At 34.9% G+C, this 22,715-nt stretch overlaps 1 protein-coding gene across 1 annotated transcript in view; it reads right to left on the bottom strand.

The window, feature by feature from the left end:
* Positions 1-7,889: 7,889 nt before the first annotated feature.
* Positions 7,890-22,715, bottom strand: part of LOC123252381 (transmembrane protease serine 11G-like) — a 47,505-nt gene continuing 32,679 nt past the window's right edge. The window contains exons 7-11 of the mRNA XM_044681718.1: positions 17,618-17,656; positions 14,716-14,890; positions 11,488-11,747; positions 9,054-9,196; positions 7,890-8,048 (exon numbers count right to left, since the gene is read on the bottom strand). Coding sequence (XP_044537653.1) covers positions 7,890-8,048; positions 9,054-9,196; positions 11,488-11,747; positions 14,716-14,890; positions 17,618-17,656 — 776 coding nt within the window. The remainder of the gene's footprint in view (positions 8,049-9,053; positions 9,197-11,487; positions 11,748-14,715; positions 14,891-17,617; positions 17,657-22,715) is intronic.

The raw sequence follows: 22,715 nt of genomic DNA, 5'->3' as shown, positions 1-22,715 counted from the left end.
AGAATATGGCTCAATATTTTAGCAAAAGTTGTTATATTTTCAGCGACGAGCATCAAGTATAAATTTGAAAACATTTGTTTAAATAAAAAGACTGATAAACAACAGTTTATTCTCTTTCTATTCCCCATAACTCTCAAAGAAGCAACATTTATATGATTTTGACTTTGCATTGCAATGCCTTCTGTGATTCTCTCATTTATTGTTCCTACCCTGGAAAGCTACAGGAGTTGCAAAAGCATCATTACTCCTACCCAGCTCTCATGAGCCATTGAATTACAATGCAGAAATAAAATATCCTTTTTTAAAACTGTTAGAACTGGAAAATATTACACAAAGACTAATGTTTTATTTCTTATTTTGCAAATAAAACTTTCAGATTAAAAAGTCAACAGTGTAAATAATTTAAAAAATAAAGCATGAGTAAGGTTGCCACAAAAACCTGATCTAATTGAGAACAAATCAAATCCTGAGCCCTTAGACAAGAGTGCCAGTTTCTCTTTGTGACTCATTTTGCTCCCACCCCAGAGTTTACTATGAAGAAATCTTCTGATGTAGCTGAGCTAAAGTTTGTGTCTTAGTTTCCTCCAAATATATATAGTAAAGTTTTCAGTTCCTGTAGACATTCTAGGTAACAACTGGAATAGGTAGAGTACCACCTTTATTTTCCCTCACCAAAAATGCAGAAGGTACAATGGACTGATGCCACTGACCCCCCAAAAGATAACAAAAAACATACTGAACATATGAAGGACTCAGTAATACATAACACAGAATCCATATAACACAGAAAGCAGATGGAAAATCCATTCCAGTTGGTTCCTCTTTAACTTCAAAGAGAGTTGAACTCTTTCTGAGAATCTTCAGAAGAGTTGGATGTCTCTGGAAGGGAAATGACCCTTTTGGAGCTGCTAAATACCAATGCCCTTCCCAATGGACCTGCACTGTATGAATAATTCATTGTAATGACAGGTGCTATTTAGGAAATGGTTAAATACAGATTTCTTGCCCTTTTCTATTTCCCCCAGGATGTGGCTTCAGTCCTTAAGCTAAGGTGACTGAGGGAAATGTTCTTTTCCCACAAAGATTAGACACCATAAAATAACTATGTCTATTTCTTCCTTATTTTTCCTAAAGAAACTTTATCAGTGTTTTAATTGTCCAAAAGCAATCAAAAGCATATATTAAGTGGTGACTATATTCTAGGTATCATGCTAAGCTTTGAGGATACAAAAAGAAAATACAGTCCTTTATCGAGGTGATGTTCTAAAGGCAGAGACAACATGAAACAACTACATATAAACAAGATGTTTACAGTGGAAATGGAAGATAATCTAAGAGGAAAAGTAGGGAAGGAGGATGTTCAGGGGGGAAATAAAAGCTTCTTGAAGAAGATGGGATTTACTTCGTGCTGATATAAAACCTAATATTCTCACTAACACAAATTTTAAGTCAATTTATAATTATGCAATGCTTCAACCTTGTGATATAATTATCAGAGAAAAATAAACATTTTGGATATAATAGAAGTCATATCAATCATGCAACAAGAAAACTCAAAGGGTAATGGAGAAATACATGGTACCTACAAGCTTTCTTAAAGATTTCTTAAAGATGACCAGGAGAAAAATAAAAGAACAAAGAGTCAAGTAGTAATGCTAGCATCACTCATATACCTTCTAAAAAAGATTAGTTTCTAAAAGTTGTCATTGACCAGAAGTAATACATATTCACATCTAAAACCTGGAAATGTATTTTAATTATCCTCATTAAATAGCAGTCAAGTTTTTATTCACTTCAATATTAGAAATGTCTCAATCTTTTGTTGAATTCTTAAGACAAAATAGGAAAAATGTATCTGTGTAAACCGACTTAAAGGATGTAAGTGGTTTACAAAATGAGCGTCATACAGAACAATGCTACCTATAATAAATTAAAATAACAAATACTAAAAAAGAAGATGGTATTTGAGTTTTCTTGAAGTAAGTCAGAGAAGCAAAGATAAAAAGGTAAAGTATTACTCTAGGCATCAGGGATGGTCAGTGAAAATGTAGTTCTTGGAAGATATAGTGTTATGTGCAATTCACTACCCTCTGTCTTGGCAACTTTATTCATTTTCTTCATCTGTTAAATCAGAAAGTCTGAAATGACCTCTTAGACCTCTTTTAGTTCTTGATCTATAGTCCTGTGATTTGATCAACCAATCAGAAAACATTTATTGAGTGCCTTCTGTCCGTCGAGCACTATGCTAAGTTCTGGGGATACAAAAGGAAGCAAAAGAGAGTCCCCATCCTTAAAGATCTCAAATCTGAATTTGAAGTTTGCTTGGTATTCTTTATGGTACCCCACACCTTTTCATTTAATTCCTCCTAACATTTCAGGGGGTCTGGAGCTACTGTATTATTAGTCTCACGGACTCTTCCAACACTCATTCACCATTGTGAATAGTAGGTTCAAAATAAATGCTTTTTAATGAAAGAAGGAAAAATGAGTCAAGCCACTAAGACAAAAAATTACTGTATGTTATTAAAGGAGAAGTGTTTCTTCTGTTCTAGTTTACTCCTCCTGAGGAAAAACATCAAGTCTATTGATAACTAATTAGGATGATTTTATCAATCTGAGACAAGCATCATATTATTGCATGATATTCAATAATTTTTATTGTAGAATTTTATTGACACACAACTGACTTTTATAAACTTAATCCTTGCTCCCTCGAACCTCATAGTTTGTCTCACTATCCATTTCTTTTATTACTTACCTCTTTCTACCCATATTAGGCATTTGTGAATAAATTAAGCACAAGTCTTCTCAAAAGATTATCAGTCAACCTACCAAACCAGAAGTCTTTATTAAGCACTTATAATGTGTCAAGTAATGTGGCAAGTAGTGGGGATCCTTAAAAAAACACAAAAGTATACTTTTCCCTCAAGAAAGAGATGACAACAGAATACCAACAGTAGAGGTTGGTATGGAGATCATTCCAAGCAGGAGGAGATAACCAGTACAAAGGCAGGGAAAGAAAATGGAATGCTGTGTACAAGAAATGGCAGATAGTGATGGCAAAATTCATGAGTCGGATGTAAGAAGTAGAATTACATTCTCAGTAGCATGGGCTACATTTTATTTATCTTTGTATTATGCTCATAGTAGGTCCTCAATAAATGTTGGATGATTTGACTTTACTTGAAATAGATGTATTGAATCAAAGACTGGTTGACCATAAATTGAGATATTGTAGCAGGGAGTCACACAGCAGAAAGTTGGACTACATGGTCTCTATGGTCTCAGAAGTGCCATGCTTCTAGGAACTGAGGTCACAGACTATGCTACTTTTTCATTTCTGTATTGATAACATCTGACATATAATAGATACTTATAAATATTTGTTGAATTGAATTGCATCTTTGTCTAAAGTTTCTTTTGCTTTACACAGACCAGGAGATGGCAGCATAGCAATAGACCCAGCCTTGTTTTGTTTTGCTTTTTTACCACTTTCTTGATGTGAGAATTGGATGCATGAGTCTGTCATGTTGCCCCCTCCTGAATTTGATTATAATTGAAATTGCATCGCGGAATTGTACAGACCTTATTTTTGTTTTGGGTTGACAGCTTGCTCAACATGCCATTTGTTACTTTTTCATGTTCATAATAAAAAATCTGTGATGTCTCTTTACTTTTTTATTTTACTATTTTATTTCTTAAATTTTATTTACTTTTACTTTCATCCTTTGGTTAGTAAGAAGTGCCCATTTTTATTTAAAAAGAAAAAGTCCCATGAGCTCCTTTATGCATTTCCTTAAGTGTTTTAAACCACGAAACTAAGAACTTTGAACAACGCCTTTGTTTCAAATGGCAGTGCTCTAGATTTTGGGCAGCTTAGATAACTATACATCTCCTATAGATGGTTGGACCTGGAGATTGTTGTCACAGAACACTATCCACTTGATGACTAGGAAGAAGATTTTCTAAGGTCTGGAAGTAACAGCTATAGTGAATAAGCACTCACACAAAATCCCTTGTTCACCTCGTACTTAGGTACAAAAACAGTTTATTCTTCGTTGTTGTTGTTTAGTGGTTTCAGTCAGATACAACTCTTTGTGACCCTATTTTGGGCTATTCTTGGCAAAGATAATGCAGTGTTTTTCCATTTCCTTCTCCAGCTCATTTTGCAGATGAGGAACCAAGGCAAACAAGGTTAAGTGACTTGCCCAGGGTCACACTGCTAGTATGTGTTTGAGGTGGGTTTTGAAGTCAGGAAAATCAATCTTTTTTACTTCAAGCCCAGCAATCTATCCCCTGCACTAACTTCCCTGCTTATTCTACATTATAATGGAGTCAAAATGTGCCGAACATATTGCTTCAATTTCTCTAGGAACATTCTGCTTTCAGTAAAAATTTAGTTAAGTTAATGCTTAAGTTAAGGTAAGAAAGCAAAGTGATATGATATATTTGACAAAGAAAACTCATGTTTCAATTAATCTCCAAGGTAAAATCCATCATCAAGGGTTCTTCATTTGTGTCCAGCTCATGTATAGTCATGGTAGATTATTCTTTCTTTAAAAAAAACAATAATTGACATTTCATATCTGGGCCTATTTTTTTCCATCTGTAAAAAGAAATGTGGGCTAAATGATCTCTGAGATCCTCCGAGCTCTAAATTTATGATCCAATTATTTCAATCTGGGAGAATGACCAAAAGGAAGAAAAATAAAATATGATTTGCATCTTCTAAGAAAATGGCAGCTTTGGTGATAGAGAATTTAATATGGAGTAGGGATATTTGAGTTTAAAATCTGCTTAAGAAACTCACCAAGTGTGACCACCAGGCAAGTCATTTAACTTCTCTAAGCCTCTAGTTTTATCATCTGTGAAATGGGGATAATGATAGCACCTACTTTTTGAGGGTGTTGTGAGGACAAAACAAAATACATTTAAAGTGCTATGTAAATGCTAGCAATTATTTTTCTCTTCTGGATGATTTTTTAAAAAAACTGGCAGCTTTTGCCTTAAGCATATATCCCATTATAGCAAGTGATCAATGAAATTGAGTCTATATTTATTACCATAGATAAACTTTTAACTTGCACAAAAGAATATTGGGGAGGGAAACAAAATCTTTTGATATTGCAGAAATCCCCAGAGAAGGACTTATTTCATTAATTTAATTGCAAAAGATAAGGAAATGCAACACAAGAGAAAATGTAGTTCTATAGGATCACAGAGGGGGAAAAAATGCACATCCTGGGGGAAAAGGAGCATGCAGGGTGCTTCTACTGGGAAGGGAGAATGCATGTAAATACAGATAATAACCAGTTTACATTTGGCTATTAAATGATTTCTTATACCTTACATTTCACCCCCATCCTGTACATGCCTTGCAAATACGTGCACTAGAATTTCATCTGCCCCCTGTATTCCCACTCTGAAAATATTTACTTATAACTCTCCCTCCAGCTGGAACTTTCTCCATCCTTATCTAATCTTACTGAATTCCCTGGATTCCTTCAATTATTTGCTAAGGTCTTATATTCTGTAAGAAGTCATTCTGAGTTCCCATTGATGCTAATACCCTTCCTCTATTGATTATCTTCAATTTATTTTACATGTATATTTTATTTATATATATTTATTTGCATATACATATACATTTATTTATAAACATATGTTTAATTTGTTTGTACATATCAAATTTATACAATTTTAATATCATCACCCCCATTAAGAGCAAGTACTATCTTTCCCTTTTGGGATAGCTACATGATGCCATTGACAGAGTTCCTCAACTAGACTTAGGGAGATCTGAATTCAAATATGACCTCAGATGTTTACTAGTTGAGTGACCTTATAAAAGTCACTAAACTGCCATCTATTGCAGCTTCCTCAATTGTAAAATGAGGATAATAATATCACCTACCTCCTGGGATTGTTGTGAAGGTCAAATAAGCTATTATGAAGAGTTTAGCATAGTACCTGTCACATAGTAGTGGTTAATAAATTGTTTGTTAAGCAAAAGACTATCATAAACCATCCTAAGGTGGATATGCTCATTATCTTAATGCTCTTTACAAATAGTATGGAAACCTCCTGAGATGATTTCCTTTGGGCACTTAAAAATTTTGTAACGATACATATTTTTGTATTCACATTTTAGATTAGATGGATTAAAATGATCAAAAAAATGAAAAAATCTAGATTCATTGTTGATTTCCATATTTTAGGACATTTTATTGTACTATAGTTAATTTAAAATAGCATTGTTTAGTAAAATATAATACATTTTAAAAAATCTGTTGTTGAAAAGGTCCCGAATAGCAGGATGGAACTCACTCCCATTTCTATAATCAAAAATATCTGGTGGTTCTTTAAGACTTTGTCTCATTGTTTTCATTTCCTTTTCATTGACTCGTTATTGTAGTCCAATGTTTAAGAGTCTTTCTCTTAGTTTTACAGCCTCATTCAGAATTTTTAGTAGTTTAGTTCAATACTGTCATCATTGTCAGTCTAAGAATTCATTCATTCCTTGCTGAAGAACTAAAAGTATCAGTGCCACTGGCTAAGGACTTAGCCTTCTGAAGTCATTAGATATAAATATGGATGTAAACAATGTTGAGTTTCAAGTTATTAAAGGAATGCTCTCTGGAATGTAAGTCTTTCCTTAGGCTTCTCACTCTCTCTTGGTGCTGTTTAAAAAGGAAAGTTCTGGAACATCAGAGTGATGTCTCTCTTGGTTTGCTTAGAATAGAACACATGAAGGTACTTTAAAAGAATTATTTGATGTTGAGGACAAAGGAGAGTAAGGTCCTGTCGGGAAGGGCCAATCAGCTCAGCCAAGTGAAAGAATTTTCAGGGTAGATGTTTCCTCACCTGCTTGAGCCATCAGTCAGGCTTTGGCTTATTTAAAGCAAGAGTCTATAGTGTAAAGACAAGGGAGCTTATAGATAGATTTCAGGGAGTAAGTGAAAAATTCTATCTTTATGTTTAACTGAAAAAATTTGCTTTTCTTTTAATTGTAAGTTTTTTTTAAAAAATGTTCTAAGGAGTCAAAGGGCTTTTATCAGACTGTCAAAGGGGTCCATGACACAAAAATAGTTTTAAGCCCTCTGGGTTTAAAGAATGGCATTCAAGGGAAACCAGATCATACTTAAGGAAGCTTAGATCTTTCATTCAATTTAGTCTTCTCACTTGAATACAAGGAAACTGAGGCCAAAAATGTTGAGTCTCTTGTCCAAGATTCTGCAACCAATTAATGGCACAGTTGTAACTGGAACCTAAAACTCCCACCTCCTACTCTTTGTTCTTTCTTTTATGTTATGTTTGAGCAAGAGAAAAATTAGGAATGAACAAACATACTCAGAGCTTTGGTAGATCTTATAGGAATAAAGATTGAATGTCTTCTACTCCCATGGAAAAACAAGCCATTTAAGGTAACAACATTTCTATTTGTCTCATGCTGTACACATTTGATGAGAAATCCCAGTGCTTGACTCAGATAGTAACAGACATATAATAAAAACTTGTTGAATTGTGAGGTGAATTGTCTAAAGCAGTGATGGGCAAACTACCCAGATGCAGCCCCCTGAAATATTCTATACAGCCACGCAACACTATTCCTAATCTGATGAATGCAATGAGTAGGCTACAATACAATGAAACTTCAAAAGAGTTGCCTTAGAAACAGACTGACAGAGGAGCATTTCCTTTCCTTGGCCCCCTCTTTAAAAAGTTTGCCCATCACTGGTCTAAAAGATTGCGGAACTTTCTGTTCCTTATTCTGAGACTAAAAACATATAAATGCAATTTTACATAAATTAAACATAAATTAAATATAATTTTGAGAATTTTGACCTACAAATGACTTGTGCATTTCTTTCATAACAATGATAAAGATATTATATTAGAGTTTTTGATTTAATCCAGTTTCGATAATGGGCCACTTTGGTATAGATTCCAGGTTTGTATTCCTTTCCACAGTCTATTCCCCAGCTTACTACGCCAATAATGTACCAGAGACCGCTCTGTGGTATAACCAGTGGTCCTCCAGAATCACCCTAAGGGAATAATAGAAATATTCTTTATATTAGATAAAATAACTTTAGAAAGGAGTATCAGAAATAATAACAGCTAATATTTATATCGCTTCTTAAGGTTTATAAAGCACTTTCCATATCCCATTTGAGCTATACAATAGCCCTGAGAAAAAGTTCTCTAATTATCCCTGTTTTATAGAAGGGGAAATTGAGACAGAGATAAAATTAAATGACTTGCTCAGGATCACAGTTATTAAGTCAGAGGTAGAATTCAAACTGAGAACTTTCACATGCTAAGTCCACTATGCTACCTACCTGCCTCTAACAGTAGTATCAATATCATTAATATCATAAGAAAGAGAAAAGAGCAAGTCACCCACAAATTCCTAATTGCGATATTTATCAGCCTGTCTTCCTCTTCCTACCACCATTACTTGTTTGGTGATTTTGGATCATCTTTATTCTGTGGTGAATCATTCTTTATTCCTTTAGCGGGAGGATGGAGATAATGTGGCTAAAATTTCCTATTCAGTCTCCAAACTGGATTGAATCCAATCAGGAAGTTTTTCCTTTAAGAGGCAAAAAAAGGATCCTTTCAAGGCCTCATCCAAAAGCTGCTTCTTTGATTGAGTCTTTTTCAAAACTCTCCTGACTGTAATAGAAGTAATCTCTCCCTCCACTGAACTTAAATAGCACTTTATGCTAAACACACAATATTTAGCAGATATCATTTTATATCGTTGCCATTCACCTACATGTGGCTACCTAGCTTGGCCCCTTCTATCTTCTGTTGCTATTTTCTCATTTCAGAGATATCATTTACTTCCAAACTCCAATTGGTCTAGGCTGTCCTGAACAGCAATTAAGCATTGAGAGAAGTCTCTTCAATAGCTTTTGCCTTCAATTTCCCTCCTTCCCTTTGCCTTGTCTAAGTTTCATAGAGATTCTTAAAGTGACTATTGATGGGTTAAAAATTCCTTTCCTCACTTAAAATGATAATTTATGTGGTTGTCATTTAAAACTTACCTCACAAGCATCAATTTGTCCTAACAAAAATCCCGCACATATCATTCCTGATGAGACAGCTCCACCATAAACATCTATCCTATTACAGACATCATTGTCTATAATCTCTATTTTAGCTTCTAGCAGCTTATTTGGGAATGAACCTAAGAAGGAGGGAAAAAAATATCAAGCATTTTTTCATTGATGGGTTTCCTATCCATTATTGTGTAACCGCTTTAGCCCACCTCATGACTACACCTAATGGTTAGCGTTTTATTTTTAGGAATAAATCTTAAAGTTAAGCCAAACTTCTGTAACTCCAGACCTACTTATCACTTAAGAACTTCAAAATGGGAAAGAAAGTAGTGTAATTTTCTTGTTAGACAAGTCCCAGAATATTTTTTGAATATAGCCTCTATTTTCTTTCCTATTAAGACTGAAAATGGTTTGCAAATTTTCATAGGGTTACATGTTACTTGCACATATAGTCAAATATGTGTTCCTAGGAGAAAGTATCTATATGATGAAATAGTTGTGGTTCCTGATACTCCTCCAACTAGGCTATACAACTCAGGAGGGAATTGGCAGTGGCAGGAAACTAGGCTCATATGGTAGCATTCTCATCACTTGACCTGGAAGTGTTTGTGAATTTTCATTTGGAGAGGGGAGAAATGAATCCATGGAAAGACAAGAGAATTTTGGTTCTAGATTAAGAGAGGCCATATGGAGACCTGATTTCTCTATGGAATTTCCTAACTAAGTCCTTTTGGGCCCTGGGCTCATAGTTTTGGTGTGGAAGCATATTCTTTTAGCCCAATGATGTGGGTGGCATTCCTTTTTGTACAAACAAAACCAATGCAACCAAAATTAAAAAGAAAACAACAAACTGAGAGAACATTTTTATAACAAAACTTTCTGACAAAGGTTGAATTTCCTAAATATATAAGGAACTAAGTCAAATTTACAAAAAAAAAATCAAGCTATTCCCCAATTGACAAATGATCAAGGAACATGAATAGGCAGTTTTCACATAATGTAATCAAAACTATCAATAAGCACATGAAAAAAGTGTTCTGAATACCTCCTGATTAGAAAAATGCAAATTAAAACAACTCTGAGGTACCACCTTATACCTAGCAGACTGGCCAATATGGCAGCAAAGAAAAGTGATAAATGTAGGAGGGGATGTGGAAAAATTGGGACACTAATACACTGCTGGTGGAGTTGTGAATTGGTCCAACTATTCTGGATGGTAATTTGAAACTGTATGTAAAGAACTTTAAAAGAGTGCTTGACCCTTGACCCAGCCACACCACTGCTGGGTTTGTACCTCAAAGAGATTAATAAGGAAAAAGATTTGTACAAAATTACTTATAGCCACACTCTTTGTGGGGGCAAAAAATTGGGTGTCCATAGATTGTGGAACGGCTGAATAAATTGTGGTATATGATGGTGATAGAATATTATTGTGATAAAAAGAATAATGAACTGGAGGAATTCCATGTGAACTGGAAAGACTTCCAGGAATTGATGCAGAGTGAAAGGAGAACATTGTACACAGAGACAGACACACTGTGGTACAATCAAATGTAATGGACTTCTCTACTAGCAGCAATGCAATGATCCAGGACAATTCTGAGGAACTTATGAGAAAGAATGCTATCCACATACAGAGAAAGAACTATGGGAGCATAAACACAAAAGAAAAACATATAATTGATCACTTAGTTCGATATGGATATGATTAGGGTTTTGATGTTAAAAGATCACTCTACTGCAAATATGAATAACATGGAAATAGGTTCTGAACAATGATACATATATAACCCAGTGGAACTGCTTGTCAGCTCCAGGAGGGGTGAGGGAAGGGGGCGTAGAATCATGAATCATGTAACCATGGAAAAATAATCTAAATTTAAAAAAGAAGAAAAAAAAGAAAACAGCAGACTAACAGTAGCCTATTGCACTTTGCTAACAAAAGATAATTTCCAACTCACCCATCAGCCAAGGCAAACAAAAAGAAAATGGGGGAAAAAAGCTTTTGAAGGGAGACACTAATGTAACTCTCTACCTCCTCCCTCAAATTGGTAGAACAGTTTCCTTAGAAGACCTTAAAATGCTGTATACACAAAGGGTGATATGACTCCTGTTTCATTTAGAGAACTGCCCCATCTTCCTGATTATGGCTTACACAGCATTGTAGGCTCAGAAGTTTCTTTTCATGGAAATGGAAATCATATTGACTACTCAAATTAACCATAAAACAACATGATCAAATTAAAATATTGTCATGTGGGGCAACCAAATCTTTTTTTTTTGTTGTTGTTGTTCACAAAGACTTGTTGCCAAATTCAGTTTGTAGGCTAGTGAAGTTCTCAAGTCAGTAGCCAAATCATCCTATCTATAGTCAAGGTAAATGTACGGGGAAATGATATCACAATACCAAGATCCTCACCACTTGCTTTAGTTGCTCCCCATCCAGTAACCACCACAGTATCCCGGGGCACAGCTTCAAAAGTGGCTTCTGGAAGACAAACTCTATGAATATCAGGTGAAAAAGTAACTGGAGTGGACAGAAGTACAACAGCAATGTCATCTTCATATTTGTAGGAGGCATAATTTTCATGAGTGATGATTGACTGTACATTTCGCCTCATCAGGGCAGGTCTAAGGGTTGATCCAAAAGTAGCTGTCCATCGCCTTGGGTTTTTATTGCTAATCATGGAGGAAAAAGATAAGTTAGTTTATGTCTGGTTTAAAGACATATTGTAATCTGCAGGTAACAATGGAGACAAAATTTTGAAGTTTGACTTTGTTGTCTCCCATGTTCACTTTCAAGGTACCTTCTCTTATACCTATCTTGCTCTTAGCTAATTGTCAAACTCCTACTAAAGATCTCTAATGAAATTCTGAAAGATTCAAAAGTCTTCAAGAACCAAAATAAATGAATTGTGAATGTTGAGATTTCAGGAGATGTAATAGACAGTGAGGGATATAGATTGGCTGGGGGTGGTGGGTGGGGGGAGGAGTGTCAAAAGAAATTTCCAAATAGCTCTCAAATAAGCTCTCTACATATTGACTCACCCCAGGTATAAATGCCTTTAATTTTATGAGTATTTTATTAACCAAAAAACCTGAAAAAACAGCAATTAAAATCTCTTCTTAATTCTCATCATGATCTTCATTCTTCTTCCATTCTATATTCTCTGTGACCATCATCCCTCCTCTGATTTTACTTCCCCCCTTTAGTCAATCAGTTAAAAGTGACACTAGCCTCTAATATTTTTTAAAATATTAGTTATTTTCAACTTTTATTTTTAAATACATTGAGTTCCAATTTTCTTCCTCTCTCTAGTTTACCCCCACTCACTGGGAAGGTAAGCAATATGAAGTCATCTATACATATGAAATCATGCAAATATTTCTGTTTTAGTCAAGTTGCAAAAAAGCAAGAAAAATAAAGGAAGCAAAAATACTTCACTTTGCACTCAAAGTCCATCAGTTCTCCCCCAAGAAGTAGGTAACATTTCTCAGCGTAAGTCCTTCAAAATTGTCTCAAATCATTGTGTTGATGAAAGTAGCCATAAAGTCTTTCACAGGCGATCATTTTTATAGTATTGATTTTACAATATACAATGGTGTCCTGGTTCTGCTCATTTCACTCTGCATTGGTTCATAGAGGTCTAAGATTTATTATAAAAATAATCTTCCATGTCATTTCTTATAGCACAATAGTATTCCATCACAATAATATACTACAACTTGTTCAGCCATTCCCCAATTGATGGACATCACCTCAATTTTAAATTCTTTGCTACTACAGTAAGAGCTACTATGAATATTTTTGTACATATGGGTACTTTCCCCCCTTTTCTTTGATCTCTTTGGGAGACAGACCTAATAGTGGTATTACTGGATCAAAAGTAGAGTTTTATAGTCCTTTGGATATCATTCTAATTTGATCTCAATGTAAGGATGGGATTTTGTGCAAAGGAGAGTGGAACCAAAGGAGGAGAAGGCAGATGATGGCAGTTGCTGGCAGTTGAAACCAGTGGAGGATTCTGGGGATTTTCTCCCAGGAGGAGTGAGAGGAGGGTCTTTGGGCTGAGGGCTGGGAAGAGTGAGGAAGAAGACAACCCAGTGCTTCCCGAGGATCTTTCTCTTGGAAATTGAAACCCTGATTCCCTAATCACAGCCATTTCATCACAACACATCCTTCAAGACTACAATCATCTAGTTAGCTAAGATTTTGGACTCCACTGGGAGCAATCTCTTAGTCTCCCTCACCCATTGCCCAACCTTGCTGAGACTTGCTTTTCTGTCAAAGCTTACAATGATAGGAAAGGATAGAAATAGAAAATAGAAAAAAAGGGGGTGGGGGGAAGAAGCTTAGGAGTTGGAACCACTAGGATTCCTACCTAAGTGATGGATCCCATAGGAATAGCATAGAGGGCACGCCCAAAATCCCTCTGTCTTTCACCCCTTTCCTCAGTCCCTGATTCGTGAATAATAAAAACCATTTAACTGTCAGATAGCATTCCAGTGTGCCTGAGAGACAACAAGGGAGAGAGGAACCACAGCTTGGTCTGGCTGCCTCCATTTTAAAGCCAGACCACCCGCTATGAAATTAACCAACCTGGGGGAGGTTTGAGTGAACCCCGTCCTTATTCAGGATCAGATTGGGGTACCACATACCTCCTCTTGTAGGGAAGCCTTGTCCCCAACTCCTGAGGGGTGGCATGACTATCTAGGTCACCCAGTTTCAGGGTGACACCCCCTTAAAGTCTCCCAGTGTGTATTCAGCCCAAGGGGAATGCTGAAGGATAGTCACCACACAGACCTCTTTCTCTCTCTCTCTCCCTTCTATCAACATCCATTTCTGAGAGAGTGCCCCTTTTATTGTTATATCTAGAAGCACTGGACCAATTCACAACTTGATCAGCAAATACACTGTTGTCTATTTTTCCACATGCCCTCCTGGATTTTTGTTTCCCTTTTCTGTCAGGTTAGTCAATCTGATAGTTGTGAGGTGGTACCTCAGATTTGATTTATTTTGCATTTCTCCAATCAGTAGTGATTTGGGCTATTTTTATGTGATTATTGATACCTTTGATTTCTTCTCAAAACTTCCTATTCAAATCCTTTGACCGTTTATAAACCCTGGCAGATGGATAATTTTTTATAAATTAGAATCACTACGGTGTATTGGTTCCAAGGCAGAAGAGCATTAAGGGGTAGGCAATGGAGGTTAAGTGACTTGCCCAGGGTCACACAGTTAGGAAGTCTCTAGGCCTGGCTCTCAATCCACTGAGCCACCTAGCTCCCTACCAATCTATTTCATTGAATTTGATTTTCAAAATACCAAAGGAAAGCATTCTTATCAGCCCATTAGAAATATTTCATCTTTTGCTAGGAATCTATCATAATTATACTATATTTAAAGCCAGAATCCAGAAATCCAAATTTCATTTTTAATCACCGCCTTTTTAGCCAGCAGTTCACTTCCCAAATTATTCTTTTCCTTCTTTATCTCTCACCTTCAAAATATGAAAGTAAGGAGGGCATAACTTTTTCCTCTCTGATCTTTGGTTTCTTGACCAACACTTCATAATAATAGGCAATACCTCTGTCAACAAATGATTGATTCATTCATAAAATGGTAAGCTAGACATAATGAACTTACTTGATAAAGCAATGAGCTGCAGTCAGCAGCCACCGGTCACTTATCAGAGAAGCACCACAGATATGATGTTTATCCACCTGCAAGCTAGCTTGCCATGGCCAAGAACCCTTCTTTGAGGCTTTCCCTCCAAAAATTCTTTCAGTGAGAAAGGAAGGGTCTTTCCCCAACCCACAACCTGTATGAGGTCAACAAGCATGGTTATTACCAAAGAATTATTAATTTATTTGCTTATGTTTTCCATAATATGTATCATGTACATGGATATTTTAATAATAGAATTGTAGACTTTTGAGATCATGTAGCCCAACCAGTAAATAAATAGGAAATCCCTCAATAGTATTTCTGACAAGTAATGATCTAGTCTCAGATTAAACATCTCCAGTGTTAGGTGAGTTCATTACCCCCTGAGACAGTTCTTTTCTTTTTGGACGTTTATCTGTCTTTATTATGTTGAGTTGAAATATGCCTTCCTGGAAACTTCCATTCATGTCTTGTAGTTATGCCCTCCAGGATCAAGAAGGACGTGTTCAATCCCTTTTCTATATAAGTACTTCTAATATTTCCTAGCAAGTTTCCTTTTGGTTTTCTCTGCCCCAGCCTAAGACCCTGACTTCTTCAGCCCATTTTATTCATCCTAATTCCCTCTTTCAAATGCATTCTAATTTGTCAGTGCCCTTTCAAAAATGGAATCTGTAGAACTGGACATAACAATTTAGATCCATTCTGATGAAGACAGAGTAAAAAGGGATTTTCATAGAATTATAGAACTCTAGAGCTTCAATGGATCTAGAAGCCATCTAATTTAACCACATCATTTTAGAGATGGAGAAATTGAGACTCAGAAATGTAAACTGACTTGTCTGTGATCATACACTTACTTTAAAAGAAATACAATATGGGAATCCAGTTCTTGTGATTCAGTAGACTTTCTATTACATTGGGCTATGTCCAATGTTTAGCCTTCCCCTTACCTGCTGTAATACAAACTCTTTTTTTTTTTTTTTTTTTTGAGGGGGGTGGTTTCCCAAGGCAAGTTATGGTGAGGAAATTATAGTCATGGTCACCTTTGGTACATTAATGTTGGCAAGAATATTTTTCCTCTCCTCCTGCCCCCTACCCCCAAATCCCCCCCTGACATGTTTTAAGTCATCTTTGGAAATAGCCAGTTGTTTTTTAGTAAAATCTATCTAAACATTTAACAATTAAATTATTAATATTATAAAAGTAATAATCATAGCATTATAAGAAATAAGCTATTCAAATATTTTAAATAAATGATTTAAATATTCCTTAAATATATCATTGATTTAAAAAATGATTCACGTGCAATTTATAGCCATAACACATTTCATTTCAGAGGGCTAAAAGTATATTTGGCATTGCATTTGTATGTGGTATTTAGGTAACTTTGATTTAAAAAATTTTTTTTGAATTTCATCAGTGAATATAGTGTCTTTTTTACATATTTAGACACCAAAAGTTTAGGTGTAAATATACATAAATCACCGATAATACCTATTTTTAGATATTATGGTATTCAATGATCCATAGCCCTATTATTAATAGCAAGAGAGCACTTGTATTAACAAGGAGAGTTTTGTGTCAGGGAACACACTAGGATCATGGAAACATTGTGCAATTTCCCCAAAACAATCCATTCCAGTTTCTTCTTCCCATATGATTATGGGCCTTCCTCCTTGTTCATGTGCAGGGCCTGTTCAAATAGACATAATGATGGATCTACTCATCTAATTGTATTTCATTATATGTGCAGCACACATTTTTCCTCCACTTAGTTTTTCCTTTGTGGATTACTAGAATGATCTGTTTTAGTTGACCTGGTCTCATTGAAGAGGCTCTGTAGCATCCTAGAGGTAGGTTTAATCAGTACAATCAAATCTGCAAGTACCTGGAGTACCTCACATTGATCCACTTAAGAATATTCTCCATTATAGTAATAAACACCTTTGGCACGCTCGTGCCTCTCTCTTTTAGACTTTCTTACTTTCCGAAGTGATACTGTTTATGATATTACATCCTTCTCCACTAATATTTTGTAAACAAGCTTTACTCTAAACTGCTTTTGCTTTGGATATTATGTCTCTCTGCTTGGCAAGGAGAACAAGCATTTTCTGGCTAAAGTGTTCTGGCAGCTCTTTTGTACTCCTTTGTTGTGGTGATTTATAGTTTAATTATTATAGTTTAAATATGTCTCCTAACATATTTTTCTTTTTCCATTCCTCTGTCAATTTAACTGTAGATGCAGGAATTTTACTTACAAGACTGAGAGCCATTTTCTACTTTTCTTTTTCTTTTCATAGGTTGCTATGGCAAAGCAATCCATCACTCAGTAGTAAATCTGCTGGTGACAAAGCTTTCTGTAATTGGTTAGGCTGGTCCTAGGACAGTGTGTGTAGTCATATGATTGTAGGATCAAAAGCTTTAGAGATGGATTCTTAGAGGTCATTTCACAGATTTGAAACTGAGGTCGAACAAGTCTGCCACTGGGACTGTATTTGCAGCCTTTTTGTCTTGGGAAAACTTTTTAAATTTGTTTTCAACTGGCATAAGAACCCAAACCCCCTCCATTGTACAAGGAGCATTTTGTGGAGGAAAGAAGCTTTTTGTTTGTTTGTTTGGCTTTTATGTATTGGAGAGAACTTAAGAAGAAAAAAAATGAACTACAGCAATCATGAGAATTACAAAAGTAAATTCTAGGAGAAAAACTCTCCTCATCTCACCCCAGTGAAAATTGTATAATGTCATCATTTCTGATGTTTTAGGGGAAACGCGCCCAAATTCCCATTTTTGAGGGAAATATGCAAATAAGGACAAGCTAAAACCATTTGTCAAAATTTTCATAATTATGTTGTGAGTCCTGTGTTAATGATATTGGACTTACCACTGTTTATAAGGTGCTCCGCTTGTATTACATTTATAGCTGAAACAGAAAGGTAGAGTAAGATATTTGTTCAGTAAGGACACAACTATGATTGCATTAATACTTTCAAGTAGTACAGCTACATAGCATGAATTTTTAGAACTGGTAGAAACATCGACAACAAGTATTTAATGAGCATCTACCATGTGCCAGGAACAGTGCTAAGCCCTGGGATGACAAAGAAAGAAGGGGGAAAAATGAGCCCTCAGGGCTCTCACCATCTTCTTGTTTTTCTCTTTTTTATTCTCAGGACTTGAGAAAGTGCCTGGAACATAGTAGGAGCTTAATCAATCCTTATCTGATTAAATATTTATAATAATAAATATAATTATTCATCATAACATACAATATAATAATAATATTTATCATAGTAAAGTTTTCAAAGTGTTCTCCATATATTATTATATTTAATCCACAAAACAATTTTATAATGTGGTTCCTATAATTATTCCCATTTTACAAATGAGGAAACTGAGACTGAGATGTTAAATGCCTTACCCAGAGTCACACAACTAGTAAAGAAATGAGGCAAGATTTGAAAACAATCTTTCCTACTCAAAGCCCAGTTATCCTCTACAGCACCCAGCTGCCTCAAGTGCTGGTAGAGTGCTTTAAGCTTTTCAAAGCAATTTCAAACCGTATGCCAGTCTACATTTACCACTCATTACCCTACAGGCTATCTAGAGCAGGTGTTATTATCTCCATTTGGAATGTGGAGAAACCAAAACACAGAACAGTTAAGGAGAAATGTAACCAAGACCACACATGTCAGTTGGAGAAGCAGGATTATAATATGTTTTTCGCTGTTTAAAATAATGCATTAAGAAGAAGGAGGGAGATGAATAGTCTCTGAGTTACCATTCTTGGGTTCACGGCCTAGCTCTGCCATAAACCACTAAAACTTGATTTATTCATTTAATTTTTCTGAGCTTCAATTTCCTTATGTGAAAAATGGAGATAAGAAGATTGCCCACAAAGTACTTCATGGAGTTATTATAAGTAAATCCCTTTCATAAGTAAACCTTATAAAGCCATATACTTTGGGATAAGGAAAAGGACTAGTCCTATGATTTTGCTAATATAAGGAATTCCCAGGTACAGAAACTCCCAATAAGAGTTGAAATGACTGCTGTCATGTTATTACTATGACAGCATGCCTCCTCCCCTTAAAATTAATGTCAAGAATTTTAAAAAATATAGTTCATGTTTCTGCAATAGTACTTCCTGAAACCCTGACTCACATTGTTTTAAATGCTGGTTTCTAAGTAAAAACTCTCCTCTACATAATCCCCTTCCCATTTTCAGCACTTTTTTTTCTATCCCCTTTGTCCTTTTAATCACCCAGGATCACAACTCAAAAGATGTCCTCAACTCTTTCTTTTCAGTCATTCCACATAAACAATTGCTAGCCACATCTTGTCATTTCTACCTTCCCAACATTTCTATTATATGTTACTTTCTGTCCATTCCCATAACCCCCACTGACTTTCTTGCTCATCCTCACATAAAATGTTTCATCTTCTGTCATTTTTGCCTTTATATTGGTTTTCCTCATGTCTAGAATGCATTCCCATCTTGCCTCTGCTTTTTTCATCACTAATTTCTTTCAAAACTCATCCTAGAAGTTCTTTCCCCAAGGCCAATTATATTTGAAAACCCCTTCTCAACACACAATATCAGCCCCTCAGTTATGCATAGATAAAAAAAACAGTATCCTAAAGTCTTAGATGTTGGATTGGAGAACATTTGCTTATACTTTCTCCAGTCTTCTAGGAAGGACAAATCTAAATATGTTTCACATATTAGGTTCTCTCTGTCTCAGTCTGTCTCTGTCTCTCTATCTCTATCTCTGTCTGTCTCGGTCTCTGTTTCTGTCTCTGTCTCTGTCTCTCTCTGGATAGATATAGATAGATACAGATAAATTATATAAATATATGTGTAAGTATATGCACATGTACATGTATATATATATATACATTTGTAAATGTATATATATATATGTGTGTGTGTGTGTGTGTGTGTGTGTATAATATGTATTTATTTGTCTCCTTTGATAGAATGTAAGTTGCTTGAGAACAAAAATTCTTTAATTTTTGTGTTTCTAACACTTAGCATAGTTGGGATCATAGTAAACATTTAATTTTTAATAATTGACTTAATACTGGTTTCTAAGTAAAAATCTTTCCCCCTACTCCCATTTATCTATTTTTCAAACAAAACAAAGGGGAAGAATTAATTTGGGATTACCAGTATTGAATTATAATGATCATAATTAAAATATTGACTTACAAAAGGTTTTGAAGTAGCTTACAAAGCAAAAGCTATGATAAAAGAGCCTCAACATCACATATCAAGAAATTATAAGGAAAAATTGCCCCAATGTGTTAGATCCACAGTTTAAAATTGAAATAAAAGAAACCATAAATCATCTTCTGTAAAAAGATCCTAAAATGAAAATTGCCAGGAATGTAGTAGGAAATTCCAGAGCATCCAAGTTGAGGAAAAACTATTGTAAGCATCCAGAAAGAAATGATTAAATATGTTCTCCATGGTCAGGATCACAAAAGATTTAGTAACTTTCACATCAGAAGAGAAGAAGGATTAGAATGTGATATTCTGGAAGACAAAAGGTGCTAGGATTACAACCAAGATATTATACCCAGAAATACTGAGTAGAAACCTTCAGAAGAAAAAATGGATATTTAATGAAACTGAGAACTTTCAAGCATTAATGAAAAGACAAGGGCTGAATAAAAAATTGTCTTTTAAACACAAAACTCAAGAGGTAAATAAGAAAGAGTAATCATAATATACTCAGTACAGTCAAATTGTTTACATTATTATATGGGAAGATGATCCGTGTGATTCCTAAGAACTTCATCATTATTAGAACACTTAGAAGAAGTCTACATAGACAGAGAACATAAATGTGAATTTATGTTGGGATGATTTTCGAAAAGGGGAGAAGAGGGAGAGGAATGCATGGGTAGAAGGGAGAAGAGTAGAGAAAATTATCTCACAGAAAAGAGATTTACAAGGAATAGCTTTTACCTAGGAGTAGAAAAATGGAGGTGGAACAGGAAATGCTTGAATCTCAACACTCATTAGAATTTGTCCAAAGAGGAAAGAATATATATGCACATTTAGGTAAGTAGAGAAATCTATCATACCTAATGGATAAGCACAAAGTGAAGGGGATAAACAAAGAAAGGAGTGATAAAAGGCAGGGGTGTATTAAAGGAGGCAGTTGTCTTGAAGCAAAGCAGATTTTGAAGAAGGACTGAATAAAAAGAGTGAGAAAAATAAACAGAAGAAAATAGTATGGAAGAAAATTGTAATCATAGCTTTGAATGTAAATGGATTAATTCATCCATAAAATGAAAGCAAATTCCAGAATGAATTAGAAACTAGAATCAAACAATGCATTGTTTACAGGAGACATTCTTTAAGCAAAAAAGATATATACACAGTGAAAATAAAGACTAGAATAAAATCTATTGAACTTTAGCTGAAATAAAAAATGGCATGGTAGCAATCACCATCTCAAACTAAGTAAAAATAAAAATCATAAGCAAAAGAGATAATCAGAGAAAATATAGTTTGATAAACAGTATCATAGATAATGAAATAAAAAATTACAGAACTTGCTTTGATAAAAGCCTCATTTCTCAAACACATAGGGAACTAAGTCAAATTTATGAAAATAAGCCATTTACTATTTGATAGTCAAAGAATTGGAACATACGGTTTTCAAAAGAAGGAATCAATGCTTTCATTAGTCATAAGAAAAATGCTCTCAATCATTATTGATTAGAAAAATAAGAATTAAATCAATCTGAGATATCCCCTTATACCTATCCGAAATGGCAAATGTTGGAGGGGATAAGGGGAAATAGGTACAATTATGAACTGTTGGTGGAGTAGTGAATTGACCCAACTATTCTGGAGAACCCTTTAGAACTACATGCAAATAACTATAAAATGATACATACTCTTTGTTCCAGCAATATTACTATTAAGTCTGTATACCAGAGAGAACAAAGGAAAAGGAAAAGAACATTATATATAACATATATTTTGTAAATAATATATAATGTATATAATATATATATAACGTTTTATATATTATAATGACTTTATTTGTGGTGGCAAAAATTTAGAAATTGAAGAGATACATATCATTTGGGGAATGGCTGAACAAGTTGTGATATATGATTGTAACGGAATACTACTGTATTATAAGAAATGATTAGCAGAATGGTTTCAGAAAAACCTGGCAAGGCATGTGTGAATTGATGCCAAGTGAAGTAAGCAGATAAAGAGTACCATTGTATATTGTAGCATGTAATGATAAACTCTAAAAGACTTAGTTGCTCTGCTCAGTACAACAATCCCCGACAACTGCAAAAGTCTCATCATAAAAGATATTACTCACCATCTGTGAGAGAACTGCTTAACTGAGTGCTAATTGAAGGGTACTTTTTTCACTTTAATTTTTCTTGCTTTTTTGTGATATGGGTAATATGAAAATATATTTTGCATGATTTCACTTGTATAATTGACATAGATTTGAGTGGAGTATAGATTGAAAGCTAGAGATTGGAGGGAACTAGAGAATTTAGAACTCAAAAAATGTCAAAAGTAAATAATGAATTTAATTATTTTAAAACAAAGGAATTTAAATAGGGACACAAGTTTTGGTTGTCTAGAACTTGGGGTGCTCTCAGATTCTGTTTTATTTTCCATTATAGGGTTAATATTACTGAAAAAAAGAGCAGAGCACAGAAGTACTTTCAACTTCTGATCTTGGCATAATTTTCTCACTATCTGATCTCAACCAGTATATGACTCAGTTTCTCTCCTCCTCTTTGAAAGTTACATTTTAATATGTGTATTATTTCCCAGAAGTCTTTTGAGGAATAAGTAATAAGAAAAGAATTACTGGGCATGGAAAATATTTTGATAGTTCTACAATGAGATTTCTCTATTTGCCAACTTGTGTGTTAAATGTTCTCAGAAAATATGGCAACTTCAAAGTTAATTTGGAGGGGGGTGGTGA

This window comes from Gracilinanus agilis, chromosome 6 (assembly GCF_016433145.1).
Source record: "Gracilinanus agilis isolate LMUSP501 chromosome 6, AgileGrace, whole genome shotgun sequence".
NCBI lineage: Eukaryota > Metazoa > Chordata > Mammalia > Didelphimorphia > Didelphidae > Gracilinanus > Gracilinanus agilis.
Note: the sequence above shows the minus strand (reverse complement) of the source record. Positions and strands in the feature narration are given on the sequence as shown.